The 13,208-nt window shown below is 37.5% G+C and overlaps 2 protein-coding genes and 1 long non-coding RNA gene across 6 annotated transcripts in view; 2 read left to right on the top strand and 1 right to left on the bottom strand.

Annotated features, from left to right (window-relative positions):
- The window catches only part of NUDT9 (nudix hydrolase 9), a 54,436-nt gene that overhangs the window by 32,363 nt on the left and 8,865 nt on the right, over window positions 1–13,208 (top strand). The window lies entirely within an intron of this gene.
- Window positions 441–2,686, top strand: LOC138843538 (uncharacterized). The gene is made up of 2 exons (XR_016212426.1): window positions 441–696; window positions 889–2,686. It is a non-coding gene; the product is annotated as an uncharacterized LOC138843538 (long non-coding RNA).
- On the bottom strand, window positions 2,870–11,921 carry SCPPPQ1 (secretory calcium-binding phosphoprotein proline-glutamine rich 1). The gene is made up of 5 exons (XM_089303104.1): window positions 11,731–11,921; window positions 9,170–9,247; window positions 7,353–7,391; window positions 6,371–6,397; window positions 2,870–3,070 (listed from the first exon to the last, which is right to left on the bottom strand). The coding sequence occupies exons 1-5, from the start codon at window positions 11,785–11,787 to the stop codon at window positions 3,005–3,007; spliced, it is 267 nt and encodes an 88-aa protein (XP_089159230.1). The 5' UTR covers window positions 11,788–11,921; the 3' UTR covers window positions 2,870–3,004.

Genomic DNA, 13,208 nt, shown 5'->3' with positions numbered 1-13,208 from the left:
AAGGCATAAAATAAGGGACTTATACTTGACAAGCATGGCCTGCTGATCGGGTGTCAGGCCGGATGAACTTCTCCCAGCTTGAGAGTGTCGGCTTCTATGTTTACAGTTTGGCAGGAGAAAATGCTTTTTCCTGACACTGAGTAGAATTCTTCACAACTGAAGCTACTTAGAAAAACTCTTCAGAAAGATTAAGCAATTCTCTGAAAAAGACATTGAAAGTGTGCCTAAAGCACATGGTCTGTGTAAATTGTTGTAAGATTTATTTGAAAGAGTGACAGAGAAGGAAGGAGAGAGAGATTTTCCATCTACTGTTTACTCCCCCAAAGCCACAACAGTCAGATCTGGACAAGGCTGAAGCCAAAAGTCAGGAACTCCATTCTGGTCTCCCAAATCGGTAGCTGGGGTTCAGGTTTTTGAGCCATCCTCCACTATCTTCCTAGGTGCATTAGCAGGAAACTGGCTCGGAAGTGGAACGGTTAGAACTTGAACCAACACTCTAACATGGGATGTTGATGTTGCAAGTGGTTTAACCTGCTGTGCCACAGCACCAGCACCTCTGAACAAATTCTTTGTGCTGTTTTGGAATTTTCACTGGAACATTTAGAAAGTATGAAAAATGATTAAAAACTGCTATCAGCTGTGGATGGAAGCAGATAATCTGATAACTGTAAATATTCAGCACCATCTATAACAGAGGTAAGTCAGATTAAAATGTTAAAGAAATTCCTTAGGGAATATCTGCTATCACTAGGTAATATTCCCTACATATCCATCTTAAGTTTTTGGTATAAGGAATATCTTTTTTCTTTTAGATGCATTTAGTAAAATAAGTAGTAATAATAAATTTACTGAATATTTTTTTAAAAGATTTGTTTATTTATTTGAAAGTCAGAGTTACACAGAGAGAAAAGAAGAGGCAGAGAGAGAGAGGTCTTCCATCCACTGGTTCACTCTCCAGTTGGCCGCAACGGCTGGAGCTGCGCCAATCAATCCGAAGCCAGGAGCCAGGAGCTTCTTTCAGGTCTCCCACACGGGTGCAGGGGCCCAAGGACTTGGGCCATCTTCTACTGCTTTCCCATCCCATAGCAGAGAGCTGGATTGGAAGTGGAGCAGTCAGGACTTGAACCTGGGATGTTAGCACTGCAGGCAGCGGCTTTACCCACTACACCACAGCATCAGCCCCTGAATATTTATATTATATAATTTAATCCTCACAACAGTCCTGTGAAAATTAGGTGGTATTCTCATTTTATAGATAGGAAATTGATAGGTTACCCAAGATTTCATTCACTAAAATAAAATAGAGTAGGGTTTGCCTAATTACAAATCTATTCTCTGTTGTATTGTTGTATTCCCTGCTAAGGACATGAATCTTTTGTGATTTGTTACTTTAAAGTATGCAACTTGGAAGGTTATGTTACATAGGCAATAACTAGTCATGTTATCTGTAGTAATGTAGTTATGCTTTGTGATGTGAAATTTAAGGGCTACACTGATTTGGCTAGCATTTCAAAACTGTTAACATAATTTTGGCCAGTTTTTTATGATAATATCTTTACCTAAGGATAAATGGTTACATTTGGTGTTTGTTTTGCCAGCTGATATTCTTGACCTTTTGGAAGCATTTCAGAGTCAAAATAGAAGTACTTGCTGAGTTTACTTAAGATCACAGTGATCCAAAATGTTAAATATTTGTTAGTGAAGGAGGGAACTTGGATATTCTATTGACTTTTAGAGGCTACTTTTGCATATTAGCTTAAGTTTTCTTGTGCTGAAGACTTCTACTGGGTGGTATTCTAAAATACTGGAGTTCTAATAAATGATTTTGAAAAGATACCACTTGAAGAAAGCATTTGTAATTAAATTGCTCTTGTTTACACTTAGTATCATTATGTTATTAATTTACTGATGTGGGTACAGTCTGAGATGATAAAACTCTTATGATAAAAATATTTAAGATGTATATAATAATAAAGATATTTGGAGATTTAACTAACCTTTATGTAACTTCTGGCATAATACTGTGAGAATTATTTCTGTCAAAATAGACAATACAGGCTACAGTTATTATATGAAGATATTTTCATCATAAATCTATCTTCACACTTCCCATTTTATGGTTATTTCATTGCCAATTCATTAATGTTGGTAGAATTGTGAGTACTTGCAGTAGAAAATAATGTGATTTGGTTATGCTGATAAACAGAATCTTCAACTGTTTTGTTAGCAACATTGAGGTTAATTTCTCTTACTCAGCCTCTGAGATGCCCTGTTGCAAATATTTGAAATTGTAAGAAGGACTAAATACTTACAAAGTACAGTAAAACTTGTTAGAAGGTAAACTGTTGGGTGAAAATCCAATTTCTTTTCCAAATTTAGATTGAAAATATTTAATAACACTGTGTGTTATTTTAATTACATTGATTCAGCTATTTTAAAAAGGAATACCTTTTTAGTGTCTACATTTTTTGAGTATGTTTTTCAAATAAAAGCAAACTTGGGTGATAGCCAAAGTAGAAGTCTCAAAGTGCATAGCCTTTCTACCCAGCAAACTACTGCTTTTGTGCTAAGGGAGGCATTGGCTTGAGATCAGGTCGTATCCAAGTTTGGTAATTTCATAGTAGATTTTTATTATTGTTTACTTTGAATTGTTTATAAGATAAAAATAAAATGAATGTAAATTTTACTGTTTGAAATTTCTTAATATTACATACATTTCTGTCAATTTAAATTTTATGAAATAAAATGGGCATTATGAATAGAATGCTTTTTTAGATCTGCAGAAGTTTTGATCTAAATATCATGGAGGGAATTGAGTTTATGACTCATGAGTTCTAGATCAGTTTGTTTGAGTCTGCTATGTGTTTTTCTAGTTCAGATTTATCCTTACCTTTTCTGGCATTGAGTGTCACTTACTTTTATCAGTATAATCATGGAAATAAAATCTTACCCCCAAAAGGCCCTGAAAATAAAAAAAAAGTATTTACTCAACCCAATAATAAATTTATAGTTCATTACGGTATAAAAAATAGAAGCTTACCCCAAGTTGGTTCAAAATAGAAGTTATTAACTATAAAAGAAGAAAAATCAATGATCAGTACTCCCAATTGGTTTATTTTAAAATTTAATTTAGTACAATGAAAGTTAAAGTATCTTACATATGACAATCTTTGTTTTTATTGAAAATTCCAATTTTATTATTATTTGTATAAGATTTTAAAATGAAGATGCACTATCTTAATTTACATTCACAGAAGTATTTTCTTCTTATAACTGTTTTCCATATATTTTAAAGTTATAACATTTATTTGAATGATTAATAAACCCACTGGGGGTCAGCATTGTGTAGTGGGTAAAGCTACCACTTGCCCCATAGGGGCACTGGTTCATGTCCCAGCTGCTCCACTTCTGGTCCAGCTCCCTGCCAATGGCTTGGAAAAAGCAGTGGAAGATGGCCCAAATGCTTGGGCCCCTCTACTCAGGTGGAAGACCTGGAAGAAGTTCCTGGCTCCTGGCCTTGGCCTGGCCTAGCCATGGCCTTTGACACCATGTGGAGGAGTGAGCCGGTGGATGGAAGATCTCTCTCTGTCCCTCCCTTTTCTCTGTAACTCTTTCAAATAAATAAACATATCTTTAAAAAAAAAAATTACTGGAGTCAGGCATTTTGTGCAGCTGTTAAGACACTGCTTAGGATACCATATTCCATATTGTTCTGGCTGGGTTTGAGTCCTGGTTCTCCTTCTGATTCAACTTCATGCAGTGTGTACCCTGGGAGGCAGCAGGTGATGGACCTAGTGCTTGGGTCCTGGAGAGACCTGGATTGAGTTCCAGACTCTGACTTCAGCCTAGTCCAGTCGTGGCTGTTGTGGGCTATGGTACTTACAGAGCTGTCAGTCTGAGAATGTGTGCAAGAATATTTAAGGTAAGCCCTGTCCCAGCCTTGGCAGTTAGGTAAAAATAATGCCGCTAGATGGTGTTTATTTGTTCTTAGAATGCTTTTCCTGCTCCCTGCCTTCATTAGGACCACTGAAGGAAAAAAAAGGGGGAGGGTCTCATCTTCACGTGGACATGGCCATTCTGTAAGTTCTGTCAGGATCCTTTTCCATGATAGGTTGTAGCCAAAAGTGCTTTAAAAATCTGTGGTAATTCGAATGAGTCAGATGTCTATGAAGTCAGTATTTTCAATGGAAGGGACATTGGAGATAAATTCATACATTTTATCTGAGATCTCAGCTAATTTGAATGTATGGGAGGAAATCTTAAAAAACTCTATGGAAAATGTATACTATTAAAAATCTGTATTTGTGGACTTTTGAGTGAAATGGTGACTAGAAGCTAACTCCCTGAGTGCTGTCCTTGCTGTGAAGACAACCTGCAGCTGGTAGCATGACCTTTCATCACATTTCTAATGGTGAACAAGGAAGTGTTCCCTGTAACTTAGCTAATGGTAACCACTAAACAAACTCTAATGGTGGCCATCCCTAAAGAAGGAGCCAGTTTCAGTTCTTAGGACCATTGTGGAAAGACCAGACCCATTGTCTGCCTCTCCCTGCATATAGGCAGGAAAGTATGGGAATGAGTGTAGGAGTGTACTCTGATTCCTTAATAATCAAGCATTATCTACAGCCAGATGTTCTTCCATTTTCAAAGTGATTGACATCCACATGTAAATCTCTCATTTAACCCTGACTCAGTGCAGGTACCCACCTTGTAAGAAAAGTATGAAACCTGTAAGTAAAGTCACACTTAGGAAACAGCCAGCTTCGGCTTCTATTTCTGCGAACAAATCCTGATTGACTAGTTGAGTACACTTTAATTTCGATTTTACAGCCAGACTTTGATTATCTCAGTCAACCAATGGATTTCAATTTCTTTTTTTACTCAAAAGTAAACATCTTTTATTTAAGTTTTCTGCATTTTGAAGATGTCATACAAATGAGATTAGAATCTAGGCTTTCCATTCATACGCCAGTGTTTTAGTGATGTTTTGATGTAAAGATGAACCTGGCTAATTTTGGAATCAACAGTAAATAATCATTGAAGGTCATTTCCTCAAAAAAAAATTTAGAAATATGCTAGAAGCTTAATGATTTTCCCTTTGGAAATGGGCTAATGATGTTGCTTAAACAGTAGAGTGTAGAAGAGCACTAGCAATTTGCAAAATTCTTAAACTCCTGATTAATTAGGTTCAAAAGCTTCCTGTTTGAATTTTCTGTGACATTTAAACATTCTTCAAGATGGTTGCCTTTAGCCAGTCTGTTGAATAATCCTGAAAAATTTATCTTGGTCACAGAAATGATTAAGGTTTTAACTTTCTGACGTTTTTACAAAATATTCCTGATTCTCAGCTACTATCAGTTCTAAAATGATCCATTTTGTTAATGGTATTTTAAAGAAAAAATCCTAGATTGAATATTTTTCTATTGTGAGATCTTGATTTTAGACTGTGTTTTAGCCAGAGCTGAAATTTTTTGGTGTTAAATTTTGAAACTTTTCAAACATTTTTCCTGTTTTCATAAACTAAGATTGTAACTTAGCTATCAATGAAGGACCTCATAAAAATTGAATTATGTGTAATTCATTAAAAACATCTGTTGAGATTTAGATTTTATAATTTTTTTTGACAGGCAGAGTTAGACAGTGAGAGAGAGAGACAGAGAGAAAGGTCTTCCTTCCGTTGGTTCATCCCCAAAATGGCTACTACGGCCAGCGCGCTGTGCCGATCTGAAGCCAGGAGCCAGGTGCTTCCTCCTGGTCTCCCATGCAGGTGCAGGGCCCAAGGACTTGGGCCATCCTCCACTGCACTCCTGGGCCATAGCAGAGAGCTGGACTGGAAGAGGAGCAACCAGGACAGAACCAGCGCCCCAACTGGGACTAGAACCTGGAGTACCGGCGCCGCAGGCAGAGGATTAGCCTACTGAGCCATGGCGCTGGCCTAGATTTGATAATTTTTAATGTATTATGTTCATTCTTGTGAAAAAATAATCACATATATTTTGTCTTTTCTAAAGAAATTTACTTTGTGACCCTGAGTCTCCTGACTCTTTTCTATTACTGTGCTAAGTTCTAATCAGTCTGGACCCAGCTTAGCTTCTGAGATCGGATAAGCACACTGGGTGGTGGTACGTGTGGTGGTGAGACTATACTCTCAGTCTCATCAGTGCTAGAAGAAATTTTTTTGTTGATTTATAGTTTGCCTGAAGTGAGTAAATGAATGTGAACTCCTATGCATTGATATGTTTGGCTTTGCATTAACAGCACTGCTTAATTTTGTGTCCAAATGAATTAGACTAATAAAGACAATAATTTTATAGGATATTGAATAATATTTTTACAAACTTTATAAATTAATAGGGCAGAATATATTTACCGCTATAAAATCATTAGGTGTCAGGGCCTAGAATAAACGAAACACAAATAAGAAGATGTAATTCAGCATCTTATCTCTCCTGTAAGTGAAAAGATACTTTTTATAGTGGTTAGCATTTCTAAAATCCCACCAGGATTCATATTCACTTATACTTCATGTGCTCTTCCTCCCCCTACAAACCTGTCTCTGGAGACATAGTCTTTATTTTTCTTTGTGGTCTATAGGTGCGGCAAGGAGTTCATGAAAAATCATTAAACCTATGCTTACTAGGCTGGAAAAAATACTATATTCTGGGATCACTTTATGAATAAAGAAACTTTAATAATGTTATGTCCTGTATTGTAATAGGAGTACCATGTAAACATTTGGAAAATATATTCTCTCCCCCTTTCTTTGGCTTTGTGACTGAAATCAATCTCATGTAATTATCACTAATTCAGTAATACTTGGTCAAAAGTAAAATTTAAACATACTGTTTATACCATGACCAACTTTAAGTCTAGTTTAAAAGCATGTAGAAGAGATTACATTTTTACTTAGAATGTACTTCTCCCCTATTAATAGCTAATGTAAGCATACTATGTTGGAGGTGAAATGGAATTTTAAATCATCTCTTCTCCCTCTTCTGTATTCTAGAAGAAGGGAAGGCTCAAAGGAGTCTAAGATTACTCCAAGTTTATATTGGGCAACTGACTGGGGGCTTGCCTCTCCAGATTACTTGACTTCAAATCAGATGGTTTCTTACTGCTCCCCAGGGTTTATTCACATGATCACTGGAAGTTTAGGTCTTACATGATTCAGCTTTCAAGGTAAATGGGGTTTTTATATTAATCAGTATCAATAACTAATAGTGCTCAAAAGAGAGTATCAATGATTAATTCTTATTTATCAAATCCCTCTCCAAATAAATGTAAAGAAAGTTACAGTTTTTATTTTATATTAATTTAAATACTTTCTTAAGGGAATCTTTAAACATAATTACCTGATTTGGATCATAAGGAAAAGGTAAAGGTATTGGAATCTACAAAAAAAAAAAAAAAAAAAAAAAAAAAAAAAAAAAAGGGAGAGTGAATGATGAACAGAAGAAAATGAACATTTTCTTTTGGCTTTTTCTGATTTCTTCATTCATTCACCAGTTATCCATCCACTTGTCCATCCACCCATGTGGCAGGTGTTGTGCAATTCTGTGTCTAACACTAGGGACAGCAATAAAAACACTTTTTAGGGTATAGATAGTCTAGTGAGTTTTATATAATTCTTTGTCTTTCAAGAAGTATGGTTATTTTGTTTGCTCAATCCTTCAGCTCAGGAATCTGTCTTAAGCATCAGTTCTTGTAATTTCAACAGTTTCTCTAAGGTAGAATTTTATTCTTTGCCTGCTTTTAAGAACTATACTGCCACCTGGTGGTAGGAAATTATCACTTCAAGTACTAGTGAACCTTTTTATTGATTTCCACATAGATTATGCAATTTTAGATAGAAGGTATTAATGGTGATTACTAGATTCTAATTATGAATCAAGACTCCAGGATTTTGCATGAGTTTAAAACAAATCTGATTTAATTTCAGCCACCTGAAATTCTTTGGTTCTGGTTGCACCTGGCTGCAACCAGAACCAAAAGATTAACAATTAATTATAAATGCAAGTACTTAAAAATTAAAATGTGTGAAAACATGAAAGGGAAAGAAGGATCCCATCAAGGACTGTAACTAATGACAAATCCCCATGAACCTACTTAAAGTTGAGAGAAGCAATTTGAAATCAAATATAAGAGGAAGTGTTTAATGCATTTAGATATAAAAATGAAGTCATGCAAATCATGTTTGCATTTTAATTAAGAATATTTAAGGAATTAAACAAATGAAGCACGGTGGTATTTTAAAATGAGTGTTCGCTTTTCAAAACATCATTGCACTTAATACATGGCCCTAATCTGTGTTGCAGCCTTGTTTTATGTCATTCTTCCTCCCTGTACTTTTTGGGTTTGTACCCATCCATCAACTTAATGTTCTTCTGCCTAGAATATTCCATTCACTCCTCATCCTTCATGACCTGGTTCAAATACCAATTCCTCTATAAAGTTTTTGACTTACAGCCCGAGCTGGCTTTTTTGTGTATCCAGGAGCACTTACTAGGCTGCTCAGCATTTTTTATTTATGAATTTCTTTTCCTTGACTGATCTGTAAACCCATCTCATGCTTTTTGTTTTTTTTTTTTTTCAACATTCATCGTTTATCCTATTATGTAGTAGACATTCAGTAAGTATTAGCTGAATGAATGCAACCTGTCTCTTACCACAAGCATGCTATATATAAAGGGAGTTCTACTGAGTATTCAGTATTGCCTGGCTCTCATTGAAAAAAATTTGTAAGGATCCAGATATTAGGAGAGATTAGAGAGAGTCCACAAGAAGAGCCAGATAATTATGTTGCTTGACCAAAGAACTGGAAAATAACTTTTGAAAGGAAAGAAGTGAGGTTAAGAATTAATTAAGAATGGACATACAAAGAGATTTGTATGCTCTTCATGAAGAGTACCTAGGCTTATCAGTCAACGCAAGTAATTCAACCCAAACAGCGTTTTGAAGAGAAGCACAGAGAGGCTCTGGAAGAGGTTGCAGCGGGTTGGAGGGGACTCGCTGACTCTCCCACCAGCTCTGCAGGGAGCCGAGTGTGAACAGCTGATGCCTGGCGACCTCTTAAACCTCACATTTCTGTATCCAAAGTTGGCAAATTTCTCAGCCATCTTCCAACTAATAACTACCGTCGCAGCTTGAGATTCCTCTCCCTGGTGCTTACCAGAGGCAGTGGTGGCGAGGGAGGCAAGGGGATCTGAGGAAAAAGCGGTGGCACTTGGGGTGGGTAAAAGGTAAATCTCTGTAGAGAGAGACACGATGTTAGACATACAGACGACTGCAAACTTCAAATGAATGCATCATGTGAAAATACAAGTAGACGTTTACCTGTTCACTGGAACTTGTTGAAGCTGGTAAAACAATAGCAACAAGGTAAAGCAGCCTATGACGATCTACTACACATTGAAGGGAGGTTTTATTCTCAATGAGAATAGGTAGTAAGCCGCTGCTGAGCGTTAGCCCCATCAGAGATGGAACTTCACCTCGGAAGTGCAACACAGTTGAATGTGTGACAGGGAAAAGCTGAATATAATTTTGCTCAAAGAATTAGAACACTGAGTTCTTCTTGACTTTAAACTTATATCCAAAGAATACTTTTATTTTACATTTCTTTTTTTAAAATTTTTTAAAATTAAAAAAAAAATTTGACAGGCAGAGTTAGACAGAGAGAGAGAGAGAGAGAGAGAGAGAGAGAGAGAAAGGTCTTCCTTTTTCCATTGGTTCACCCTTCAAATGGCTGCCAGGTGCTTCTTAAGATTAATTATGTGTTTCATGCCTTAAGAAATCTGAAAATCAAGTGTTCTTGGTTTAGTTTTCAGCATGTATGCATTAAACATGAAAGGCATATGGAAGAGTGAATTTATATTCTTTATCCCCAAACACACATTTTGAAATCTCTTTGTGTCCTTTAGAAGCTCCTCTGTTAACAAATATGCAGAGGAGAGAGTTTGTTGCCTAAGTGGTGTCCTTCCTTTTCAGACCGTAATACAGATCCTACTCATGGATCTCATTATATGTCAGAAGTCACAGCTGTAGTCAATTGATGGCAGAGGTCTGCAAAGTGAAGTTAATGGTGTTTGGGGATTACTCTAAGATGCCATCATTGTAAAACACACTATTCATCTATTACCAAAAAGGAGAAGCACTGTTGTTAGACTGGCTCAATACTTTATCACATCATGTTTGTAAGGCACATCTCAATTTCAGAGATGCTTAAGTATGAAAAAAGCATATACTAGAATTAATGGAATATGTAAACTGCAGGAAACAGGAGCATCATAATCTTAAAAGAACAAGTGAATAGAAATTGCCTGAAGCCTTAGACAATTACAACACTATCCACTTGGGCAATAAGGACAGTGGTCTAAAGAAACAATTTTTCTTGTTTGTTTTCCAGGGGCACTAAATATGGATGCTGGTTTTTAAAAATTGAATTTTTAAAACTTTATATGTAGGCCGGCGCTGCAGCTCAATAGGCTAATCCTCCACCTAGCGGCGTCGGCACACCGGGTTCTAGTCCCGGTCGGGGCGCCGGATTCTGTCCTGGTTGCCCCTCTTCCAGGCCAGCTCTCTGCTGTGGCCTGGGAGTGCAGTGGAGGATGGCCTAAGTCCTTGGGCCCTGCACCCCATGGGAGACCAGGAGAAGCACCTGGCTCCTGGCTTCGGATCAACGTGGTGCGCCGGCCGCAGCGCGCCGGCCGCGGCGGCCATTGGAGGGTGAACCAACGGCAAAGGAAGACCTTTGTCTCTGTCTCTCTCACTGTCCACTCTGCCTGTTAAAAAAAAACAAAACAAAACAAAACAAAAACAACACTTTATATGTAAGCCTTTCAGGATATTTCCATATGAGGGACTCAAAAACCAGTTGTATTTTTTTTTTTTTTTTCTGACAGGCAGAGTGGACAGTGAGAGAGAGAGACAGAGAGAAAGGTCTTCCTTTGCCGTTGGTTCACCCTCCAATGGCCGCCGCGGCCGGTGCACCACACTGATCCGAAGCCAGGAGCCAGGTGCTTCTCCTGGTCTCCCATGGGGTGCAGGGCCCAAGGACTTAGGCCATCCTCCACTGCACTCCCTGGCCACAGCAGAGAGCTGGCCTGGAAGAGGGGCAACCAGGACAGAATCCGGTGCCCCAACTGGGACTAGAACCCGGTGTGCTGGCGCCGCAAGGTGGAGGATTAGCCTAGTGAGCCACAGCGCCGGCTCAGTTGTAGTCTTAAATTTTCATTTCCATGAAATCAAATCTGAAAGGAAATATCCTTTGGTGTCAGCATTTCTCCAGAACAGCCTTTAAAGAAAACCCAAGATGGTCTGGGGCTGGGTATTGTAGATGAAGCTCAACTCAAACTGCTTAATTGAGACCTCAGTTACTGCAGAATGCTAGTTCTGTACTGCCAAGTATGTTGAGAGCTTCCCATGTTTCAGAATTTGAGGTGCATTTTTATCATCTTCACACACCTCTAAGTTGCTCTTATTCTTTTTATAGACCTGGAAACCATAGAATAGCTCCTTGCTCAGTGTCACACTGCTGGTAAAGTAGTGCATGGAGCTGAGATGTGGACTGGGAAGAGCCTTGGACTGAGGAAGAATGGCTATTCCCCAATGCCACGACTTTCCTTGATTCTACTTTCTTTTCTTATGAAATGAAAACATAAAGTGCTGACTAGCACAAAAATACTGTGCCTCTTAAGTTGAAATTGAGCTGACAGCTGAGAAGGGAGTACTCACAGGGATGGGCGGAGCAGTGGCCATGCCCAGAAGGCCAGCCAAGATGAGAAATTTCATCCTGAAGGTTGAGCCTGGAATTGAAGGGTTAAGAGATCGTTTCTAGCAACACCTGACAAACCCCCCCCCCCCCATCTTATTTCATTGTAAATAGATTGTTGAGTTAGAAGTGTTGAAATAGGAGACAGACTAAAGCCTGCTTTCCAATTCAGGTTTGGTAAGTCTACAAAATAACATCTAATGTGTTTAGATGAGAAGTGCACTCTTTGGCTCCAGTATGAGCTTCCAGATCATCCTGATAACCTTACAGTTCAATCTATGCTTAAGACTGTAATCGCCAACCACAGGCTGCGTCATGCTTACTATTGGGAAATGATCCCTACTGGCTAACCCAAGATTTCTCTGTGATATGTGAATAAATCCTCCAGGTGCTCGCATCTCTGAGCCCTGCTAGGTCTCCCTGTGGTCTGGATGCTGTTATTGGCAATTATAGTTTTTCAGGAAGGAAATTGTAAAGGAAAAATTCTGTAAGGTAAAATTGGTTGGTAGAGAATAGATACAGTATAAGTAAATTCAATAAAAGAAATTTATGTGATCTTTATGGACCTGTTGGTTCTACATATAAATCTTTTTCTGTTCTTAAAATCACATTTAGTTCAGATGAATTACCTTGTAAGTTTCAAACAAGATCACTGTGCTCTGGAATTGGATTTGGGGAAAAAGAAACTTCATCATTTTCTTATTAAGATATCTCTACTATATGAGGCAAATTAAATATTTATCTAATTATTCTTGAGCTGTTTCATATATACTTAAACTCAATTCTAGTTTATCTTAGAATTTAGCCAACTTATCCTCTTTCCCTTCATTTTTCATGTTTTTTCTTTATGTTTTTTTCCTTTTCTGTATTCAAACGCCTGGTTTTCTTTTTTCCTTGATAAGTGGAAGTAATCATTAAATTATCCAACACAAGAATATCTTACATTCTTTAACTAGTAAATTATACGTATAGCTGTTTAATTACCTTTGCTTGAAATGGCCCTCGGAGCAACAAATTCAAGGAGCAGTGTGATCTCCAGTCCTTATGCCCATCTAATATTTAAGCCATATCACTAATGCCTTTGTGGTCATGGGTAATATGAGTCACAGAATTCAAAGCTAAACTACATAATTGGTTTCAGACTAGAAACTCTAATGTCTAAATCTCAGTTATACAGAGATCAGCTTACAGACTGACTACTAAGAAAGTAACTTCTCCTTGGTTGGATTAGTATCTATCACAAATAACCTACAATTAAAAATTATGACCACCAAGGATATTAAAATGCTTCTTCAGTATATCATCGTTATACACGTGGGAGCTCTAAGTGATGGAAAATAATTTTTAAATATTTACTTATTTATTGTAAAGGAAAGCTTATTTACTTATTTACTGTATTTGAAAGCCAGAGTGCCAGAGATGAAGAAACCGAGAAAGAGAT

Source organism: Oryctolagus cuniculus, chromosome 8 (assembly GCF_051225735.1).
Source record: "Oryctolagus cuniculus isolate XC-2025 breed Fujian yellow rabbit chromosome 8, ASM5122573v1, whole genome shotgun sequence".
Lineage (NCBI taxonomy): Eukaryota > Metazoa > Chordata > Mammalia > Lagomorpha > Leporidae > Oryctolagus > Oryctolagus cuniculus.
Note: the sequence above shows the minus strand (reverse complement) of the source record. Positions and strands in the feature narration are given on the sequence as shown.

Coding starts and splice junctions, on each gene's coding strand:
- SCPPPQ1 (XM_089303104.1), bottom strand. CDS start 11,787: ATGAAATTTCTCATCTTGGCTGGCCTTCTGGGCATGGCCACTGCTCCG. Junction 7,392..9,169: donor CCTCGCCACCACTGCCTCTG/GTAAGCACCAGG, acceptor TTTTTTTTGTAG/ATTCCAATACCTTTACCTTT. Junction 6,398..7,352: donor TTCCTTATGATCCAAATCAG/GTAATTATGTTT, acceptor CGTTTATTCTAG/GCCCTGACACCTAATGATTT.